The sequence below is a fragment of the Rissa tridactyla genome, chromosome 8 (genome assembly GCF_028500815.1).
Source record: "Rissa tridactyla isolate bRisTri1 chromosome 8, bRisTri1.patW.cur.20221130, whole genome shotgun sequence".
NCBI lineage: Eukaryota > Metazoa > Chordata > Aves > Charadriiformes > Laridae > Rissa > Rissa tridactyla.
In genome coordinates this window covers 43056836-43079119 of record NC_071473.1, presented here as the reverse complement: position 1 = coordinate 43079119, position 22284 = coordinate 43056836, and the positions used below count along the sequence as shown (strand labels likewise).

General features: G+C 47.5%; 2 protein-coding genes across 17 annotated transcripts in view; one reads left to right on the top strand and one right to left on the bottom strand.

The window, feature by feature from the left end:
• SZT2 (SZT2 subunit of KICSTOR complex) overlaps positions 1-159 on the bottom strand; it is a 61642-nt gene extending 61483 nt beyond the window's left edge. For all 15 annotated transcript variants that reach the window (XR_008467935.1, XR_008467936.1, XM_054210858.1 and 12 more), the window contains exon 1: positions 84-159. Coding sequence is in view for 13 of the 15 variants with exons in the window: in XM_054210858.1 (XP_054066833.1) it covers positions 84-113 (30 nt within the window). In the remaining 2 variants the exon portion in view is untranslated. The remainder of the gene's footprint in view (positions 1-83) is intronic.
• Position 160: 1 nt separating this feature from the next.
• On the top strand, positions 161-10611 carry MED8 (mediator complex subunit 8). Of its 2 annotated transcripts, none has more exons than XM_054210876.1 (7): positions 161-242; positions 3281-3399; positions 4438-4582; positions 5263-5403; positions 5815-5896; positions 6934-7182; positions 10152-10611. In XM_054210876.1, the coding sequence occupies exons 1-7, from the start codon at positions 237-239 to the stop codon at positions 10214-10216; spliced, it is 807 nt and encodes a 268-aa protein (XP_054066851.1). In that variant the 5' UTR covers positions 161-236; the 3' UTR covers positions 10217-10611. The 2 variants fall into 2 exon arrangements, with proteins under 2 accessions (XP_054066851.1, XP_054066849.1); XM_054210874.1 differs by lacking the exon at positions 161-242 and adding an exon at positions 710-2894.
• The last annotated feature ends 11673 nt before the right edge of the window (positions 10612-22284 follow it).

The following is a 22284-nucleotide window of genomic DNA, read 5'->3' as shown; positions in this document are numbered from 1 at the left end:
TCAGCCCTGCCCCCGACCCACCCTCGGCTCTCCGATTCCCCTCTCCCCGGCCCGGCTCAGCCCTGCCCCCGGCCCATTCCCACCTCCGAGTCGGGCCTCTCGGCGGCCGCCATGTCCGGCGCGGCCCCGCCCCGCGCCCTCTGACCTCCGCCCTCGCGCCCGCCCGGCCCCGCCCCATCGCGGCGCGCGGCTGACCCGGAAGCGCCGCTCTCCCGTGGCAACGGGCGGGCGCCGCCATGCAGGTGAGGGGCGGCGGGGCCGGGCCGGGGCCGAGCGCGGGTGCGGCCCGTCCGGGGGCAGCGGGGCGGCTCAACGGCGTGGCGGGCCGGGCGGGTGGCGGGGCAGGCCCGGCCGGGGCCTTGCCCGCGAGCGGGAGGCCAGCGCGGCCTGCGGGGCCGGGCCCCGCGTTTCGGTGCCTCCTGCCACGGACGGCCCGAGCTCTGCGGGGCTCGGCCTGAGGCGGCGGCCAGCGCGATTCCTGCCCATCCTCGTCCCCTCTGGTCGCCGGGGGTTCGAACCCACCCCAGTCTGAAGCAGCCTGGATGGGAGGCCGAGCTCGCCCCCGAGCAGCTGATGCAGTGCTTTCCTGCGCACCAGCCTCCTCTTGCTGCACGGCTGTAGGGTGAGCGTGTGTCCCGGTACCTGCGTGCACCTCTCCCTCTCAGGCCTTGCTGCAGCCCTTGGTAAGAGTCATCGCACCAAAGGTGCAGCTACCCAGCAGCCTGGTTTTGCCACTACCCAAGAAGGCAATGCCCAAAAGTAGTTGTGAGAGCAAAATAAGCTACTGATGTAATTCTCTATAAACTGTTGTTTGCACATCCCTTGTGTTTAATAGCCTTGAATGAATTTTCATTGATGGAAGAAGGATCTAGTTACTTTTTGAAGCACTGTGAATTTTTAGCATCCATGGTGTCCAATGGAAAAAAGTTGAAGAGGTTAATGACAGGTTAACAGGCTGTAAAGATCCACCTCCTTTGGTTTGTTTGAAACCACTACCTGCTGGCTTTATGCAAGTCTCTTGGTTTTCCTACTGGAAAAGAAAGTGAAAACGGATTGTCCTGCAATTCCTTGTCTATAGGGTTTGCTATATTGTCTCGTCATTTCAGCCACTCTGCTGCATCTATGGAACTGAAAAACATTTTTGATCGTCGTTGTTGCCTTTATTTGTACATATTCCTACTGTATCCCTTTTCAGTTGGAGGGACAGGAGTGACACATAATATTAGAGATACAAACATACGATGTATTTTTACGATGACATAATGATGCTTAGTTTTCTGTTGCTTTCCTAATAAATCCTATTATTGCTTTTCCTTCCTTGACTGCTTCTTGAGCCTTGGGCAGATGTTTTCGTGGGTTACCCTCAGATAATCCTGAGATTTTGTTGCTGAGTGATAACGTTATCAGCTCAGAGACTGTCATTGTGTACGGAAAGTCAAGATTGGTTTTTTCCCCTCTTTGTTTTGACACGTGTGTTGCTTTACATTTACCTACTCTGAATTTCATCTTTACCTCTCAGTTGCTCCATATCAGGAGGTCCTTCAGCAACCCCTCCCGTAAGCCCTATCTTTACTACCTTGCGGCAATTTAGTATTGCTAACAAACTCCTTAAAGCACCGCTTGAATATAGTATATGCCTGTGACAAGCACAGCATTCCTTGGAAGAACCGGTCGGTTTTATTGCATGCTTGCTTTGCAGTGCATACATCTGCTTCCAGCTCTTAATAGCTTTGGAGAGAGCCTATGAAAGAAGGAGGCTTGAAGTACACTGCTGCTGCAAGAGCAATCCGTGTGCCATAGGATTTCATTCATCCTCTTGAGGGCTTCTTGAATAAGCGCAGGCAACACGCCAGGTGAATTGTCGTAGGTGCATATGCCTGGCACCCCTGCAGTAAAACACTGGCTACCGGCCCAGCTTGTAAAACAGGCATTAGTTAATCTTCTTGCACAAACACAGTGCACACAAACAGTTGTAGACTCATTTCTTAATTGCACAGGAACTGACTAGTCCCAGCACAAGATGGAGGAGAATGATTTTATCTGGAGCTGCAACACACAAAAATCTGCTCCATGAATCCACTCCATGGACTGGGGATCAAATTTTAACAAAGTTGACTCAGCTGTTTCTTCTAAGGTGGTTAAGTGAAGTGAAGTCTGATCACTGATTAGTACAAAAAGCCTTTATAATCTTGTCAAACTAGAAATAAAATAGAATAATTTTGTGTTCTTGGGAACATGGAAGATAGCTGGTAATCTCTCCAGTGAAGGTCACACTGGTCCAGTGTGTTTAAACAGAAAAACAAACCCAATAGCAAGCGTGCCAACAGCCTGAGTCACTCTATCTGCTTTCTCAATCGGCATTCCCTTTCTATTATTTGATTGCTTTGTCCCACCCTCCTCATGGATTATTATTGTACAGTTCTCAATTTACATGAGCAGTTCATTAGGGATGGGGCTTTAATTATGTTTTGCCCAATACCACAGTATGAATAAGTTAGAGTAGATAAGATTCTAGAGGGTTTTTGCAATAGTCAAGGGTATGCCTTGGTGTCTTTGGCAACAGAATCCCTGTCCTGACACTTTGTCTGTCACCATCCTCCCTCACCCCGGGACGTCGGTAGTTGTAATCCAGAGCAAAAGGCAGGAGGTGATGTGTGCGTGTGTTGGTATGTCCGGTCTCTGTCACAGCAGGGTCTCCCGCAGCCAGTGAGGCACAAGCAGCATAGGAGCTGCTGGTTTCTTTAACAGCTGGAAGTGGCACTGGGGCAGGAAGAAAGTAAAGAATGAGGTGAAGGGCAGAAACTGGAGTCTTTTGGCCACGGACCTGATACTCATTTTGGAAAGGACTGTTTCGGATGAAGACGTCACTGTACCCACATCTGCTGTCAGAAAAGGTTGAGGGAATGCTAATCTACTTTGAGCTGGGTTAGCTTAAATGGCTCACGAAGGTGGCATGAGCTAAATTTGATGACTTTGCCTGATGTAGTAAAAAGGAGATGTAAGTGATAATGTCTTCACTACACTCATCTAGATCTTAAAAAGAACAGCTACCCAAGGGTTTGTCTCAGGCATAAGTCTTTTGCCTAAGTGTTCCTACCCAAGGGGAAGGGGTCAGTGTGAAACCATAGGATTTTAATCTCCAGAGTCTCTGTTTTCTTCCCCTGTAAAGGAGGCTCTCTGTAGGAGAGATTGGACTATGGATGCATGTGTGTGGATCCACAACACCATGGGAAAGTGTTAAGCTTTGTCCTCGTCCCTTGTCTTTCTTGCCTTTTTTTAGAGAGAGGAGAAGCAGCTGGAGCTGACCCTGGAAGCACTCATCAGTCAGGTGGCCGACCTCAAGAACTCCTTGGTCAGTTTTATCTACAAGCTGGAGAACGAGTATGACCGACTCACGTGGTAAGGTGTCACAGAGCTGGGGGCACTGTCGATCACTGCTGAAGCTGTTCCAGACTTGGCTCATTAAAAACCATTAGCCTATTGTCAATATGTTTAAATTTGCTTTTCACATTTCTGCTCGAGGAACCACTACACGTCTTTCATCAGAAAACCAGTTGAAATCCATTGGTTTCGTGCTGTATAGTAACGGAGTCATGCTAACACCTTTTAATCTAGACCTGTTATGAGAACTAGATTTGCTTCTGGATCTGGAAGCTTCTTGGACAAAATATCTTAGAAACCCCCATACACTATAAAATGAGCAATGGTTCTTTCTGCATTTCTTGACCTTTCTGGCTCTTTCTGGCTCTGGTATAAACTGAGCTCTAGTGTTTTGCTCGTTCTGTGTGTTTTACAAGACAGTTTGAGAGACTTGAAAGGTGGCATTTTCTTCCTGATGGAGCATAAATATGTTATAGCTACAGATTAGTAAACTAGGCAGTATCTTAGTGTCTGCCACTGCAGCAAAGCTTCACAGGCAGTTAGCATTTATAGTTAATGTTGCAGAAGGCAGGTGAGGTGATGAATCCCCCAGAGAGAGCAAGCTGAAGGGGACCTCCTTGACAAGATTATCAGTTATTTTGCTTCATTATTGCTTAGGCTGGATAGCCAAGCTATAAATGTTGTCTCTCCTGGCTGTGCTGCTTAGGACTTAAATTGTTTCTCAGACCTTGCTCTAGAATTGCGCTGGGAGAGTTAGTGATAAGGAAAGCATCGCTTCTGTGTGTGTTACTGAAATCCCAAACAACTGCCACTTCCAGTGGTACTGCTTGTAACGTCCCTGAGCTGTTTGCAGCATTTGAGCTATTTGTAGCAGGAACTGGGGTTTGTCCACACCTGTACGTTCAGCACTAGGTTTTACTGATTACTGTCTGGAGTAGACTGGTTTGAGGAGTAATAGTGTTATTTCCTCACTTCTCAGCCATTTGAGTGAAGAAGAGATAAAAGCTATCTGTGGCATCCCTTTCCGTGTTCTGTCCTTTTTATTTGCTTTCCCAGGCCTTCAGTTCTGGACAGCTTTGCATTGCTCTCAGGACAGCTGAACACCTTGAATAAAGTGCTAAAGCATGAGAAGACCCCACTATTACGAAACCAGGTTATCATACCCCTAGTACTGTCTCCAGACCGCGATGAAGAGATCATGGTAAGGAACTTCTCTGAGTGTTGGCCCTGGAGTATCAGAAAGTGCTTGTGTATCTGCTCCAGCTTGGCTTTCCTTGTGCTTGGCATTCCTCAGCTCTGTCTGTAGAGAAAGAAAAGGTGATGAGTAGTTCTGCCTGGGAGCTGCTTTGCTGGGGGGCTTTCACCTACAAACACTTGCACTGGATACACTTTGCAGGAGGTGTTCCTGTTCATAAATATCTTATTTTCATGATGTTGGGGCTGAAAGAGATAGTGTCGTCTTGTGTAACTGGGAAGTCTCCTTGCAAGCTCCTGGTTTTCTCTGCCGCAGCTGTGCTGTTTCTGTCAGACATCTGCACCTAGATTTGCACTGTTTGTCATCTGACCAACATAGGGTGTGTTACAGAACGTGGAGAGTGCGCTGGTAACGTTTATTCTCTGCTTGAGTGAGAAGATATTTCAACTGATCATGGCCATGCTGGTGGGATTGCACTGCAGACCCCCGCGGCGGCATTTAGTCAGTTGTTCTGACTAAACAGGCACAGTGCAAATTCCTAGACAAATTGTTGAAACTTCCTAATGCTCCCCAGATCAAGGTGTCCCCCCAGCATGCTAATGGCCTTGTTCCAGCTCTGGTCTTGAGCAGTCTGAGTGCTGGGCTGGGGGAGGAGGCTCTGAGTGTGGCTTGTCCAACTATTGCAGCGGCAGACAGAGGGGCGTGTGCCCGTGTTCAGCCATGAGGTCGTGCCTGACCATCTTCGAACTAAGCCTGACCCTGAGGTGGAGGAGCAAGAGAAGCAGCTGATCACAGATGCAGCTCGAATTAGCCCTGATGTGGCACAGGTAGGTGAAGAAGAGTTTGATTCTTCTGCCTCTTAGTCCTAGGACACAAAATGCCCTTTAACTCTGCTTCCTTCACCCTTCCATCTGACAGTTGGGTTTTTTTGCTATGTCCTTTTCTCTCTGAAATTTCTCCAGCTGACCCTAGCTGAGGTTTGGTTTCCTCCACAGTTTCACAAACCAAGGGTATCTTGCCCGTTGGCTGTTCACAAGAGCTGCCATCAGACCAGAAAGGCTGTCCCATCCCCATAGTGCCCTCCTGTGTGCATTAGCACTGGGCTTTCTGAGCCCTGCTACCAAAATGCTTATGTTTGGTTACACAGACCCTGGTCAGCGAAAGCTTGTTAGTTTACCTTGCTGACTTGTACGAAGTTGGAGGTCTTCTGGTGGTTTCTGATGGTTTTCATTTTGCAGAAACAGATCCAAAGTCTGAACAAAATGTGCTCAAATCTGCTGGAGAAAATCAGTAAGGAGGAGCGTGAATCTGAAAGCGGAGGTATGTCACTGAGATGGAAGTGGGCTACAGGGTCCAAGCAGCAGGCTTGAGAGAGTAGTGGCAAAATAGGTAAATCAGAGGGCCTGAAGCATGGAAAATGCAGATGAGCAGCATAGAGGAAACCATTCCAGAAGATGCAAGATTGGCTGTCCTGGAGACCCCACATTTGAAAGGAGGTCCTGTGGGTGTGATGTGTCCTGCTTGTGTGATGTATGCATGGCAGAAAGGTCATTCCAGCCCTTTGCCATATCCCCCCTTTGAGGAGGTGGTAAGTATTTACCAGGAAAACATCCCAATCAACTTGGATTAATAAAAATAGCTGTGAAAATGCAGTGTCAGTGAATGGGAAACCCCCTAGCTATGTTTGGACTGAGTCTACAACATGTTTTTTGGCAGGCTTTTCTGTGACATCCTCTAGGTGATGTCTGCTTCACTCATGGTCAACCTTTTCTGTTTCTGACTCTGATGCTGGACATCTGTATTTTATTGGCCTCTGCCATCAGCTGTTCACTGTTCCTGGGAGTGCGATGCACAACTCTCAAAGGGTTTTTTTGTCATCTTTGACACAGTCAGAGTGTAAGCAAGGACCCAAGCACAGGTTCTGTCGGGTTTCTAGGATTAATAGCTTAACTGGGCAGGTGTGTGGTAGAAAAACTTGCAGACATCATGCTGCTCATGGTCCTCCAAAAGGGGATGTTGCCATTGTTTATCTAAAACACAGTCCTTGTTACCTGCCATAGGATTCAGCATGGAAGAGCCTTTAGTGGGAACATTGTCATGGGCATGGAGGAGTTGCCTCCCGCTGTCCTCCTTCCCTAAGCAGCATATGCCCTGCTCTCAGTGGAGAAACTCGTGGGTCACCCCTGTCCCTGGATTTTGCAGCTTCTTTGACCCTGCTGAGATTCCTGTAAGACAGATTGTTAGAAGCTGATCTCTGTTACATGCCCCAAAATAGCAGAAAAGTAAAATCAGGACCAGCTATGCTAGTTTTTAGACTTGATTGCTAAAAAGCTCCAAAATATCTTCTTTTTCTGCAGGTTTACGACAGAACAAGCAGACTTTCAACCCTGCAGATACCAATGCACTGGTAGCAGCTGTGGCCTTTGGGAAAGGACTGTCAAACCGGAGACCCCCTGGCTCTGGAGCATCTGTCCAGTCAGGTCAACCAGGAGCTGGTGCCATCATTGCAGGTGCTTCAGGCATGCAGCAGGTCCCAATGTCAGGTGCACCAGCTCAGCAGCAGCCAATGCTGGCAGGAGTGCAGATGGCACAAGCAGGACAGCCAGGTAAATAAGTTGCATATCTGAGAGCAATTGAAATACAGGGAGCAAGAAAGACAAATGCAGATGTAAAGATTCTTACCCCATCACCTTTTAGATACAGCCGAGTAAGAGGTTCCTTTCTGGCCTTATTAACATGAGTCAGGTTGTAACAGTGGAGTAATACCTGCTTAAAATTGGCTCAGAGGTTGAAATGGATGCCAGCCATCCAGCTTCAGCTTCTTAACTCACTCTGCAGTACCATTTTAATAATAGACTTCATGAACATAGCAATCAATATGGAGGGAGATGACAGTGTAGTTTTGCAGGGATCTGTGTTGGGGGTTTTGCTGTCAAATTTAAGTTGTGGGTAGGCAATAAAGTTGAAAAGTTTGATGATAATGAGTTATTTTAGGTAAGGAAAAAACCAAAAGCTGTCTGTAAAGAGTGACAGAAGGATTTCATATACCAAGTGACTTCACTTAATAATAGTAGATGACATTTGTATTAAATATAAAGTGAAAAACATAGGCATTGCAATTTGACTTTACATGTCCATCACCTTGGCTAGTTACTTGTATTTGGGAAATAGATACATGATATAACAGTTCTGTAAAGACAATAATTAGACGTTCAGTTGGGGCAAAAATGCAAAACAAATGTTAGAAATTACTAGAAAAAGAACAGAGAAACAGAGGATATTATTAGGCCATTGTATGAATCCATTGGGCACCCACACCTGCAATATTATGTGCACTTCTGATCTCTTCTCTGGTACTGGGGATAACTTTGGGGTAGGGAGAAGAAAATATGGAAGCCTATAAAGTCCCAAATTGTTTATAGCAGGTGAATGGGGAATGATCGTTCACTGATTCCCATGATACAGAAGCATTGATGAAAGTGCACTATCAGCTTGTAGATTCAGAACAAAAGGGAGATACTTTTCTGAATACTAAATAATTACACTGTAGAGCACATTGCCAAGTGTGTGATAGGTAGATAAAGTTTATATGGGATGGAAAAGTAAGCAAATAGGTAAATGAAAAATGATGAAAAATCAGTCAACAGCTCCTTAAATCTCCTTAAATCTCCTCTTCTGTCAGGAGTGGGTTTGGCCTGGGGGATCTACAGGCCTAACCCTGTGCCGTCATTCTTATGTTCACATTAATTGAGATTTTGGATATCGGATATCCTAATTGGTGTTTTCTTGCCTGTATAATGACTGTTGTTCAGAAATGAACTTGAGCAATAATATTAATCCTAATTTAATTATGTATTTATGTAAGAGTTAGAAAGTAATTTCCAGTGTGATTTGGAAACAAAGAAGGCCCCTGTGATTTCTGGCTGCATACCCACAAACACTGTCTCGGGGATGGAAAGACAGTCACTTCTGTACATCAAGCAGAGTGCACTGGTAACGAGCACTTGTCCAGCCTGTGTTACTGGGAAGTTCCCTTCTGATAAGAGCAGCTATATTGGGTTTCGCCAAAGGTCAGTCCCCATCGTCCCGGTTTTGATAGTGCCCACAGCCGAGGCTGAAAGAATATAAGAACAAAGTATATCCTGACAGCAGTTGTCATTTAGGGATTTTAAGCCAGAGTTTGACTTGAGACCAGTGGGTATAGAGCAGCCATCAATTTCGGCAGTTCCTTTTTGAATTACAATTTTGACTTCTAGAACACCTATGGCAGTGTGTCCCACAGCTTTATCACATGTTTTGCTTAAAAAAAATTTCCTTTTTATGTTTAAATCTTTTGCCTAATAATTTTATTGCATTCCTTTTTAGCCGTGTTGTGAGAAACTGCGAACAATCATTCCTCAGTTACCTTCTCCATACTAGTTTTCATTTGAAAGTCTGTCATATCCTCTTCCCTTTGTCCATCTTTTTTTTTTTCCCAGCTAATGAGTCCTATTCTGTTTAATATGTCTTCGTGTGAAAATTATAATACATCTTGGACCATCCTTGTCACTCTTACCTGTACCTTTTCTGTTCATTTTCAAGACTGGGAACACCAGAACTGCTCACAGTATTCCGGACGTGGGTGAACCATACAATCCTGTTCACTCTTCCTTTTGGAGTAATGTCTAACAGTATTTTTCTACTGATTATTAGCACTGAAGTGATATCAGATTGCCTGAAAATTCATTGCAGGCAATGACTCACTTTGGATATGTTTGAGAAAGTTCAATAATCTTTATTCTTTTAGCCATTTGCTCATCAAATCTTTTCTTGTCCTGCTGCACTACAGTTTTAATTTTCAGAAGTTGTCCTTTTTTCCTGTTGTAATTTGAACACACATTACACTTTCTGAAGGAGTGTTCTTTGAACATCCGACTGTGCTGCTCTTTAATCACTGTCTTTTTGTTTATTTTTCTGATCATTTTAGTTTTGTCTAGCACTGTACACTGCTAGTACAATGTCTTTGAACACACTCCCATGTGTGATTGGTATCAGCAAAGAGTAATAATGCCCAAGAGGTGGATGCGGTTAAGAGAAATTAAGAGATCTGAGAGAGGCTTAGTAATTTAAATATACGCCCTGACTATAAATAATTCTACGTAGAAGGGGATACAGGCTGTTGTGTTTGCCTCTCTGAAATGGAAGTGGAGATCAGTCTGGGTACTTCTGTGAGTGCTGCTGCCAGCAACTTCCATGAGGCTAAAGTCCCACACTCTTGTAAGAGCCTCCTGACAAAGAGAAAGGCTTGTTTAAGATGGAACAAGGATAGAATTTAAGAGGATAGCAGGGGGACACAAGAATTGCCAAGGAGATTTCTCAACAGAAAGATGCCAATTTGTAGAAGAGATTGATTGTGTTAGGTCAGAAGCTGGAAGATGCTGTAGCAGATAAGCCTGGCGTGGCTTACCTAGTGTAAGTATACCTTGACTGGAACAGGAAAAGCCCAGGCAGGGTTGCTGTGAGTCTTGCATGCTCCTGAGCAAATGTCGTCTCATATAGCCAATTTTGCACTGCTTTTTCTCTTTTCTCTCTCCAGGAAAAATGCCAAGTGGCATAAAAACAAACATCAAATCTGCTTCAATGCATCCATATCAGAGATGAGCTGAGATGAACCAGACCCAGGGATCAGCAGTTACCAGCGTTGTTCCCACTGCAGCCACCACACCTGGATTCCATCTAGGACTTCCAAGTCCCTTCACATATCCACACACCATATTTAGGGAGATAGGGGTTATGAGGCCCTTCCCTGGGCTTTGTTTAGTGCCAGGTGGCTTGTGTGGAGCTGTTTGCGGCTATGTCTCCAGAATACAAGTACTTCTCTGTTCAGTCAGAGCAGAGGACTTTGCTTCTGGTATTGATCCCATCTTCACGTCTGGCCTGGAGGAGAACTACCCTTTCCTGATACAGAACCTGAAGATGTGCACAGAGCAGTCTTGTTTCTGCTTGTTCACTGCTTTCTTTACTCCCTCTTGTTGAATAAAGACCTTGTTATGCACACTGCAAGACACTGGTGTCCATCTCTTGGGTCATAAGGACTCTCATTTCCCTTTGGGAAAAGCTACAGAGCAGCTCCAGTCTAAAATACATAGAAAATGTTGAAGGCTGAGTGCTGGAGCTGCAGGTTTATGTGTAAAGAGCTGTTATAAAGTGAGTCAGCAGTGTACAAACATAAGAAGTAAACATCTTGTTCATTGTAAACCCATTATGACTCTTCCCCAGAAAGCAAAATAGTGGGAAAGACTATTACAAGGCCCACAGCAAGAAGGCAGCATTTCAGGAACAGAAGCACAGAGCTTTGTACTCTGATGCTGCTGCAAATCCCAGCTGGATCTGATTTTACTTCCATAGTTCTCTGCTTCTGTGTTTCCTGTAAAGTTTCTTAGCTACTTCAGGATTAATTCATCACTTCAGAGGGGTGTTTGAATCTGCTCAGGACTGTGGCACTTCTGAAGTGGCCAGGCTGTGAGGTCTGGCCCATTTGTCTTTGGAAGTGGGCATGGGGAAGCCATCCCTGTTCTACTTTCTGCCCTTGAGCTGTAACATATAATCTGCCTAATGAAAGATTCCTCTGAGAATAAAGGGTGGGGACACATGCCCACAGAGCATGTCACTACATACAGTGCTATCCTAAAGACAACTGCCCTGCCACTTGCTGCTCTTGCCTGGACTTCCCTTTCGACTTGTGGTGAAAGCCAGCACTGTATTTTACTCAATAGCATCTGTCAGCAATCTTACGGGTGAGGAAATCTCCACTCAGCAGATACAGCCTGCAGCTGCTCCTGCACTGCTTGCCTCTGAGCTAATCAGATCCAGCTTATTTGTGGAGGCTGTAGGCTGTTCTCCCAAAACAAAACCTTCCACAAAGCTGTGACTAGGGCAGTTATCAACCCATTTTGATGTGCAGGCCCTTGAGAAAGCACTGGGCTGGGAAGTAGAAAAAGTTGAGCTGGAAGCACGAGCAGCTTATATGATAAGCAAAGCCGCTCCGCTACAAATGAGTCCAGCAACGTGTCTGCAATGGCACCAGCCCAGACAGGCTGATAGGATTGCTTTTTGCTCCTGATGAACGCGGAGCTCCTGGCTCTCTCGGGTGCCGCTGACTGCAGCGGGGAGCTGGTGTGAAGGCAGGGCACACTGCTGGCTCTGGCGTGAGGGTTTTGTGCAGTGCCTGCAGCCCGATGGCAGGGGAGTTGGAGCCTGTAGGGCGATGGGCTGAGCACCGTGAGGATGGCTGTTCCCTGCTCTATGTCATGTCCCTGCTTTGGTTGGGAAGGAAGGCAGAAAACTGTCAGAGGAACATGTGTCAGATCCCTGGCACTCATCATCCATGGAGCCTCAGCTCTAGGATGCTGCTCACTTCATCACCCCAGCTTGGCTTCCTTATAAAGGTAAAATGTCCCATTCAGGAGCGCCTGGGCCAGCAGCTGGCTGGGGCGATTCGGTCAGCCTGGGACACAGGCTGCCTGCTACCCGCACTAACCTGGCTCTCCCGAAAACGCCTCCAGTGGGGCAGGCCAGACCTTTCACACACTTGGACGGGAGGAAGGGAAATACAGGCAGGGTTTTTTTCCGTAGATTATAGAGCTGGGGAGGCCGGCTAGGCTCGCCAGCATAACTTCCTGCATGACACAGACTGCCCTGAATTAGTTCTTGTGTAAATTAGAACACTGTTGTTAGGAAAACAGTTGATCTTGAACGGATACGTCTCTGCTACAGTGGTTGGTAGGTTGTTCTAAAGGTTAATTTTCTTATTGCACCTTATATTGAGGCTGCATTTCTTTCATTCCCTTCAAGTCGCTGGATCTTCTCAGCCAGGGAGTGAGCCCCCGAGTTGTTAGTCCCAGAGAGAGGAGTCGGATATTATGATCAAGCCTTCCTGATCCTTTCTTATGATAAACTGAACTGATGAAAGTCCCTTTTGCTTTAAGGCATATTTTCCATTTTCTACTTCTTGGCTCACGTCCAAATCTTCTTATGCATCTGTGTCCTTTGGGACACTGGACTAGGACACGCTATTCTAATTGTGGGAATGGGAATTTCAAATGCAGAGTGACTTTAACCTCTTATCCAGTCGCTGCCAATGCTTGAATGTTTAAACAGGGAACAGGCCTTTTACCCATAAAGTCATGGTGGAAGTTCATGGTCCACTGCTTGTCAGCATGGCCTGCAAGTTCAACAGGGATTCACCGTTGCCGGTGCACTCTGTCAGAATAAAAACACAGCCCTGCTGGGTCAGGGTAAAGGCTCTGCGCCCCGCTGCGGCAGGGACCGAGCAGGCGATCAGGGAAGCACATGGGATGTGCTGCCACACTGAGCCCTCAGGGTTTTTTTCCCTGACTTGTCCGATCCCTTTTTGAACTTGTCTCTTCCTAATAGGATGATTTCGGCAGGGAGGAGGCTCAGCCCCGGCACAGCAGGCACTGCCAGGCTGTCTGGGCCCCAGCTCGGGTGCGGGAACGTGATGGAGACCATGAGCACCGGTTTATTCTGTCCCCCCAAGCCTCCTGTCAGTACCAGCCAGGCTCTAGTGCAGAGGATGGACACGTTTTGCCACATGGCCTCGCTGCCCCAGGGATCCCAAGGGCTCCAGATCACTGACGTGCCCCTAGCTCCCAGGACAGCATGCTTTACCCATCATGACTTCGTTTCTTTCCAGGTCATCAGCTTTACACTACTTAGCATTCCCTGCTAGAAACACATCCTGGGTGCCAGTTCCCCAGGGAGCATCTCCTCTGCTGCCTCGCACCCGGCCAGGCCGCCAGCGCTCTTGTTCCTTGATCACACACGCCGCCATACCAGCCAGCTCACTCTCTGATATTTAAGAGTATACAGTGCCACAAAAACGATCATGTTAGTTTGACAGGTTTATTGTCTGTAATCCCTGATGATTGCTATTTATATTTCTCTGCTTCTCTGATCGATACGATCACATATTTTTTGGTCATTATTTTGCATGGGGTGACTGTCGAATAGACACACCTGTTTACCAGGCCATCCTGTTTACTTTTTTAAAATGCTGGCATAACATCAGCTTGCTTGTTCTCTGGACCTTCTCCAGGCTTCCTTGTCTTACTGAATGCCAGCATTAATCATTTGCATTTTTAAAAACAGATTTTTTTTTTTATTTATTTTGAGATGCAGGATACCTGGACTGCTGAATTTTTAACATTTGCCTTATGCAACTGTTGTTTAACATCTTCCTGAGTTACTGTTAGAGTGGAAAGCGTTTCACCCTCGTGACAGGAATGCTTCATCTGGCTTCCTCCCAAATGCGGGAGCAAGATATTTATTGCCTTTCCTTCCTGCCCAGCTATCTGCAGCCCATACGTGCATCCAGCCGTGCTGGGTGGTGCGCCCAGCCTGTCCTGCTGATGCCTTGGGCCAACTTGCCTCTGGAAGCTGTGAAGCTCGGCGTGGTGCCACCACTTCCCTGTATCTCTCTGCATCCACTGATCAGCACAACAAACATTTGCCATGTGTTCATTCTCTTGTCCCATCCCCAAGCAGAGATGTGCACACAGGTGTTGTCTTTTGTTTGAAAAAGGAAAACATAACACTTTTGTTTGGTTTTTTTTTTTAGCCTACAGATCTTTTAAGTGGGTGTCATTAAGCCTTTACAGTGGAGGTGAAGTATGTAAGGTGTGAGGAGAGACGTGACCGAGAAGATCAGGGGGACAGCTGAGGGAGGGGAACCTCTGCCATTCTCTGCTCTCCACACTGCGGCTAAGGCAGGAAGGCAGGGTCTCAGCATGAGCTGGGGGGCTGTTTTCCATCCTCATGCTTGGATGGGACCTTTCTGACAGAAACATCTGAGACCAAAGGAGAAGTCTTCTGGTGGCTGGGTTGGGGGAGCCCGAGCATTTTTTTATGCTAAGAAGCAACATAATGGGGTGTGTGCTGCCAAAAGGCAGTAAGCCAAGTTTTGCATCTGCATCACTGCCAAAGCAGCTTCACCTGCAGCTCACAAACATGGAAACAGCAGCAAAACGTGCCTCTGAAACGGCCACTGAAAAGCTCGGAAAATGCTTGAAAGTCAAAGGCACAAACGGAGAGAAAACAGAAACCCCAGGCTGGCCCCCTGCTTTCCCCTGGGCTCCCCCCATGAGCTTGGTGGCCCCCAGAGAGCCAGAGCATGTCTACGTGACAGCTGGTGCCTCCAAATGAAGATACAGGTGCTTCGGAAAAATCCCATGGAACTCCTCCTTCCAACCCAGTGCAATAAATCTTCATCTGTCTTAGAAGTAAAATGTTACCACTTTGTACCTCACACAGATGCTGTGGTAATAGAAGTACATGCTCCACAGTTTATTTGTTGTCCTTATGATACTGTAGCTGTCTGGGTGGATGCATGAACATTTGCCTTGGTGGAAACCTGCACTTACAAATTAATGAAAATCGTCTGGAATTTCCTCAGGGGTAACCCTGTACACGAGGAAGCACATAAGAGTAATGCAAAGTGTGCTGGCTGGCTCCTCTGAAGGAGAAGCTTTTGGGTTTTTTTTAAGAAAGGAAATTACTGCATGTATTTTTCTGAGATGCATATTTTCCAAAGTCAGGGGATCAAGAGCTGTGGTTCCTGCAGCAGCTATCTTGTCAGTGGTGCTCAGATTCTGTCACTGATTTACCCACTTGCTGTAAGGCTTCTCCCTTTGCTACCATCGTGTCCAAACATCTTCTGCATTGAATTAGCAGTGGTGCTAAGGTCCTGCTTGGCATGGAGCTCCTTTCCTCTGAGTAAAGACTCTGCCCCAGGGTACTTTTGCATTATTTTTTTCGTTGAGTGTTTGCTGGCTATGCTTTGTGCCAAAGGGACATCATTGCTGTCTATTTTGAAGCTGCAGCGTTTCCCAGGATGTTCCTCTCCTGAACGCAGGAGAGGAACTCCTGAACCCTTCTATGCCTATTGCCAGGCGGCCTTGGTGGGACGTGCCTGTCGCCTAGTGCCATGTGCTAGTCCTGGGGTCTGCCTGCCCTGGAAGCAGCATGGAGGTGTGCTGCTCCAGCGGGAACTGGGCTTTGAAGCATGCGGTGCATGTTTACGTGGAGTTTATTTTTGGTACTGATGCAGTACTGAAGTCAGGGTCCTGCTGTGCGGGATGGGAGAGATGGCTCTTGTCTCCTGCTCTGTGGCAGCAGCATGGCGGGACTTCAAAGCACTGCCTAAAGAGCTAATGGCAGTAGCTAATACGGGACAGGTTTGTATCCCCCCTGAGAAATGCATTCTGCGTAAATGGGGCCGAGGCGCCATAATTTTGGCTGTCTTGGTTTTGTATATTTAGGTTCCCTTGGGCATCGCAGCAATAGAAACAGCCACAGTCATCATCATCATTGTAGAGCAGCCCGTTTTGCTCCAGCCAGTGAAACAACGCACCAGGTCGTGACTCGATTGCATGGGGCTCTGGGGAGCACACATCGTGTGCAGCCCCACACTGCAGAGCTCAGGGCTGGGCAGGGAGCTGGGCAGCACGGGGCTGCGGGCAGGAGGAGCTGGGCAGCAGGACGCACAGCCCTGGGCAGCTGCTGAGCTGGGAATGACTTATACGAAGCCTCTGTGGGTGCGCCCACTGTTGCTCTTAACCATTTGTATTCACTCACATAGGGAATAAAAAAAAATAGGGATTAATACGCATGCTCCAACCCACATTTTGAGCACGCAGCTCCCTCTCCTTTGCTTCTTTGTGTCCTGTGCTCCCTGCTGTGTCTTGCTGGAGCTTAAGCACAAGATGCTTGTCCCCATACACAGTGCAGGCAGGAGGGCATCCAAGAAGGCTTGTTATGTTCACCATCAACAACACTTTTTGGAGAGGTGAGTATTTGCAGAAAGGAGGCCACTACGTTCTCTGCCCACTATCTCGGAGCAGTTTACTGCATATCTCTGTTTCCCTCCTGGTTATATCTGTCCCTTCAAGGGCGGACGGTTGCTCCTGGCTATCTGGGAGAAACGCTGCAGCCCCTCACTGTGGGAGCTGCCCCATTGTTTCTCTCCCCTGTCCCCATGCCCCTTGGACCTGCCAGGCAGGCAGGAGCCCATGGCAGGATCTGCCACGAGTTCTCTTATCCCTCAATTTCCTTTTCCTCCTCACCCACTGTGGGTCTCAAGGCATGCACTGTGCTGCTGACTGTGCCGGTGGAGAACCTCAGAAGCACAGAAGATGCCAGGTAGGCTGGGGAGGACGGCAGCCACTGGGGAGGCAGGCAGCGTCCCCCACCAGCCTGCAGCCCGGATGAGCAGGCAAAGCCCAGCCCCGGCTGGAGCTCAAACACGGCCTCATTTCACGGCAAAACAATCCCTCTTTGTGCGGCCTGTTCTCCCAGAACAATCCTCTGCTCTGACAATGTCCTTTCTGTGGCTTAGTCCCTGCAGAGTGACCAGCAGCGTGCTCAGCCTGACGCCTGGCAACTTGCACCAGCGCCTGCCCACAGCCCTGCTGCCCCACAGCCGAGGTGCAGCACCCGGGACCCCCGGCCTGGGCAGCCTCTGCTCGGGACTCTGCGGCCGCTTCAGGTCAAGGCAAAGTCTTCCCAGGAAAGTCTCCAGCAAAGCCTGGAGCACTTGGGAGGGGATTTTCTTCTGGCTTTGTTTGCTCCACGGAGCTGCATGGTGCCGCTGCACCACACGTTAGGAGGGCAGCCCTAGGACGCAGCTGTGGAGCGTGGCATGTGGGAGTCAAGTCACCAAATCTGACTGTAATCCCAACTGCCTGCCGGGGGTGGAGAAGTCACCCGGCTTTGCCAAGCTGCTCTCTCAGGCTCCAGGCAGTCTGGGGCAGGTTTCTGGAGCTGATCAACTCCCGTGGGCTCTAAATCACAGAGATAAAATGGCTTCAGACGGAAAGGGAGATTCTGGGGATGAGAAGGACCAGGGCTTTCCCGTGACATGCATTTTCCCTCTTCAGGAGCATGTGCCTATGGGGCAGCCTTGAAAGCTCCCTAAGAAGGGGCAGTTTTCAGGTCCCTACCAGAGACAGAGCTCACAGAACTGCCATGGTCTTCTGCCATGGCATGATGCATGTCAACAATCACAAACACTTGCACTGGTCTGCTTGGACTCCTGTTCTGCTGCACATATTGAAGCCCCCACACCTCCTGACTCCAGCTATGGCTCTGCAGCCTGTTCCCCACCCAGGATTTTTGCGGGTTCAGAACAAGCACTGCTATTCCATAAGGTTATCTTATAGGCCGCAGGAAAAAATGGGGATACTTCAGCAGGTCCAGAGTGGGCTGAGACTTCTGGCATGTCTGTGGAGGAGCCCAGGGTGTCACGCATTGCTGGCGTGATGTTGCCAGCCCACGGAGGTGAGTGTCAGGACTCACGCCAGAGAGGCTGATGGCTTTTATGCAGCTGATAAAGAATTCTTGTCCTGGCAGGAAACCGCAGTCATGCGTGCTGCCCACCCCGGCTGGCAGGCAAAGTCCAGCAATTAAACACACCAGGGTGAAAGTCTGCCATCAAAGCATCTGTGCTCCCGCGCACCACCACGGTGCCTGCAAGCTCCTAGGTGATGCTTCTGTCTTCCCTTTTATCTCATGCTATGCTTTTTCCAGGTGATGTTTCAAAGTAGAACTACAGCATCATGTTACAGCAGGGATTTCAGCGGGGTCATTTCATGCCTGCTGGCTACAGAAATGTTGTGAGCTGTTTCCTGGTAGCTTGAGGGGCTTCTAGGGACTTTGGATTCCAGGATGGAAGGTATTTCTCCTGGATGAAGGGGAAGAGGGCAACACTGACAGCGATGGGGTAATTGGTCTTTACTGCCAGGATGATGTAATCAGCATTAAATAACAGATAAAAGTTTGCAGAAGATGAGCCACTTAATGTTGATATCAACTGTGGAAGGAAGCAGCACACCAGCCTGAGATTAGCAAAGCGTGTGTGCTTGGGCACAGCCTATCTGCCCATCTCTATTTGCTGAAATCGCAAACTGACATTATGCCATTTAATGGTTTTTCAGGCTCTGAGAAGTGTCATCTCTCTCCACTTTTAGTGGCCGTGAAAGCCTTGTTTTATTTTCTCAGTATAGACAGAGGTGGCGTAGGAGCATTTCTTTTATGTTTTGTGGTTGCCAGCGTAATCAACTTGTCATTTTTTGCCATGGAGTCATAGAGGAGGTGCGCAGCAATGATGTGTCGTTGATAGTGCTTCAGGGTCTAACCTCGGGAGAAAGGGAGAAGAGTTAAACAACATTAGAGAGCCAATTTACATGCAGTGTTTTTATCTGATCACATGCAAAATCGCTGGCTTTTCAGGATTAAACAGAAAAGCATGGGAGGATCTGGAAATCTTTTTTTCACTCCCTGGGTGTAATAATGTAGGTGAATTTGCTAACTATGTATGTCAAATACATTACTGCACAATTACACGGCCAAGTGCATATGTGTTTAATTTCACTAAATTCATTTGGTCTTTTTATTATCTTTTAGATTTTTCAAGTTGAATAATGACAATAGTTTTGCCACAAAAACCTCACAGTTCATTTTTTCAGTATTTTTAAAAAATAAATTCATAGTTATAAGTTCAGTGAATAACAGAATAGAAACTTACTGTACAAATCAGACATGATCAAATAGATATTTTAGTTCCCCAGAAAGCCTTTCTATCTCTGTCATAAAAACTGAGAAACGTAGCACCGGGAGGGGCTCAAAGCCCCCTTTTCCCCATGCAGCTGCATGGTGATCCTAGGCCACTCTTCAAGACTTGCACCAGAAAAGGTGCAACACTGAGAAACTGCACCAGCATCTCACATTACATGCAGAAGAAATTATCGTTACTAATCCTTAAGGTCATAACCTTTCATTGAACTTCATTCCTTTTTCATTGCTTGGTTCCTCCAGACCTTCCCATCTGATAGTCTGATAATCCTCTGCACTGATGATGGCTCCCATTTTTGTGCCTTCAGCAAGTTACATTAGTGCACGCCTGCTTTTTGCACCAAGACAGAGCAACAAGGAGAAAGAGAGGCGCAGCTGGCTCTGCAAGAAGCAAGGAGAAACCAGGAGACAGGGACTAGTGGAGGGAACAACAGGAAGGAGGAGTGCAGAGACACGCACCCACCTCCATCTGATCGGATCTCTGTGCTGAGAAGGATCAGCAAAGCTCTCACTCAAGCTACACTGGAAATGGCGCGTTGCTCTCCAGGGTAAGCAACGGAGGAAGGAGCTTAAGTTCTCCCAGACTGGAGCCTGGTGCCGCCCAGGCTGCTGTGACTGAGAGCACAACAGCCAGGTTATTTCCTGAATTGCAGCTGAAGAGTTAATGACCCGAAGGGCTTTGCCTGCTGCGGGAGTAGTTGGTGCAGGAAGGACACCCTCCTGCAGGCATGTGACACGATCATCTCTGGTGCAGCAGTCCAGACTGCAGGCAAAGCCACACACTTGGCTGGCTGCAAACAGCTTCTCTCCCAGATTTCAGGTCACGCAGGCAGGATTCAAGGTGGAATCAGAAGATTATCCATTTATAAAAGTCTCTCTTCAGACACTTTGGGAACATCAGGCTGTACACAACAGGTCACATCACTCTGCCCTTGTCTCCCTCACCCTCATCTCCCTTATTTTTGAGGAAGTTTCTTTACTATGTGTGCCTGGGATGCCCTGCTTCCAAAGAGGCCAGAAAGCAGAAGCCCAGATCCACAACATGCAGCAGATTGCTGGAGGCCTGTCCCCGAGTGTTAGGAGAGCACCCTGCATCACCCCCCTGGCTAGCCGTGACTGGGCCAGCACTGCACCAGATCCACTTGCCCACAGCTAGGGTGCTCTGGCAGACCACGGTCCTCGCACCAGCTGGAGCCCCTGCCCAGGCTGCTGCAGCTCTGGGGACATGGTAGGAAGGGGGAACACCGAGGAACTGCAAATACCTGCTGAGCATAAGCAGTAAAAAAAAGTAGACAGGCAGACAAGGGTAACCCATCAAAGCAAGTGAGTGTGAAAAGAAAAGCCAACTAATAGAGGAGAAATAAAATGGAAAATAAAATGGAAATATATATTTGATGTATTGGAGAATTAAGGAGAGAAACAGAAGATGCAGTAGCAAGGCAAAACCAAAGAGCAAATACCCCACAGGAAAAATGGTGGAGACAGCAGACACAACAGAGAACGAGTCAAGGACTGAGAGAGAGGAGAAAGAAATTGCATCCAGAGCATAAGAGAGTGACCTGGAAATTTATTCCAATAGCAGGAAGAGGCTGGGCTGTGCAATTTGGGGCTCATTGTTAGAGACTGACAAGCCTGCCAGCAAGGGTGGATCCAGAGGACAGAAGGAATGCTTGGAGAAAACTATGAGATGTGGGATATGAGGTGGAAAAGTATCTAGTAGGGAGTGGGAAGGAATCCACTGGTGATCTCTCATTTCATGACAAACAACACAGCAAGATTTCCTCTGAATTGGACGAATCAACTTAAAATAGATGAACAGTGCAAAACAAAAGGAGAACCAAAAAGAAGTGAATAGCAAATAAGACTGATGCCTATACTTAACAAGGGAGGAAGAATGATCGAGACAGCTGCAGGCCTGCCAGTCTGATGTTAATAGGATTCAATTAAAGAGTAACACAGCACATGGACAGGAAATGGAAAGTGGGATAAAATATAGTCTATGATGTCTGACTAACCTGATGGTTAAAAAAATCATTTCTATAAAGCTATAGGCCCTGTGTGGACTCCAGGGAAGGAGCTGGGAACCTTGGGACCAAGTGGGAGCCTTGGTAGATGGTGGGGCAGAAACGAGCACAGGAATTTCATGTGGGAAGGACTAGTTAAGGTGAAGATGAAAGCAGAGCCTGGTGAAAGGGAGCATATCAGGACACAAAGAAGGTTGCAACTGAGGTACTTCGTGGATGTTCTTATAAACTGATTTCCTTAAGGACTGGCACAAATAGTAGGTGCAATCTGATGAAATCAGAATGTTGTGGTGCATTGGAACTGTAGGGGAAAGTAAAGGAACGCTGTACCGCCAAAAAAAGGCATGAATGTCACCAGGAGTGTAGTTCTTTACCTCCTTTGGGGGATTTTGTGAGCTGTGAGCACCTGAATACAAGGAGTTACAGGAGTAACCGGCCACAGAGTGACTCTGAGCTGTCACTGTAAAGTGAGACTAAGAAGAGCAAACGCTGCCCTGGCTGTATCCAGACAGGGAATTCTCTCCAAGTGAGCACAAAGTCTGTGACCACTCCTGGTCACCCATCTTCAGGAGACTTGAACAGCAGCATGGACAGAAGAGTTACCATGGCATTAGGCGCAGGGACAGGCTGGCTAGTAAGAAAACGCTGGAAAAACTTGTTTAGTCTTCTGTGTAATGGCTGAGAGGGAGATGATTGCTCTCTACAAACACATTGGAGCATAAATACCTAGGCAAGGACTTATGCGAGATAAAAGACAACATTGGCACAGGAACAAATGGCCGTACATCAAATTAAGCTGGAAATGAGAAGGTGATTCCTAACAACTATAATAGTGAATTCTGAAACCGCCTTCAGATCAGACGAGTGCGAGTCAAAGCCCAGCCACTTTTTAAGATGGATCTTGATAAGTCTGTGAAGAAAACACAGGATGAAGGGGTGCTGGAAACAGCATGCAGTCAGATTTGTCTCTGGAGTGTCCTTCTGTCCTGTGTTTCCAAATACTGGCAGTGGCTGTTGTGGTGCCATTGGGAAAAAAAAAATGAGGTTATGTGCCAC

What these genes read in the sequence shown, in the direction of transcription:
- MED8 (XM_054210874.1), top strand. Translation starts at nt 2,856, where the DNA reads ATGAAGACGTCACTGTACCCACATCTGCTGTCAGAAAAG. An exon ending in CACATCTGCTGTCAGAAAAG is followed by an intron (nt 2,895 to 3,280) that starts GTTGAGGGAATG and finishes GCCTTTTTTTAG; the next exon opens with AGAGAGGAGAAGCAGCTGGA. An exon ending in TTAGCCCTGATGTGGCACAG is followed by an intron (nt 5,404 to 5,814) that starts GTAGGTGAAGAA and finishes TTCATTTTGCAG; the next exon opens with AAACAGATCCAAAGTCTGAA.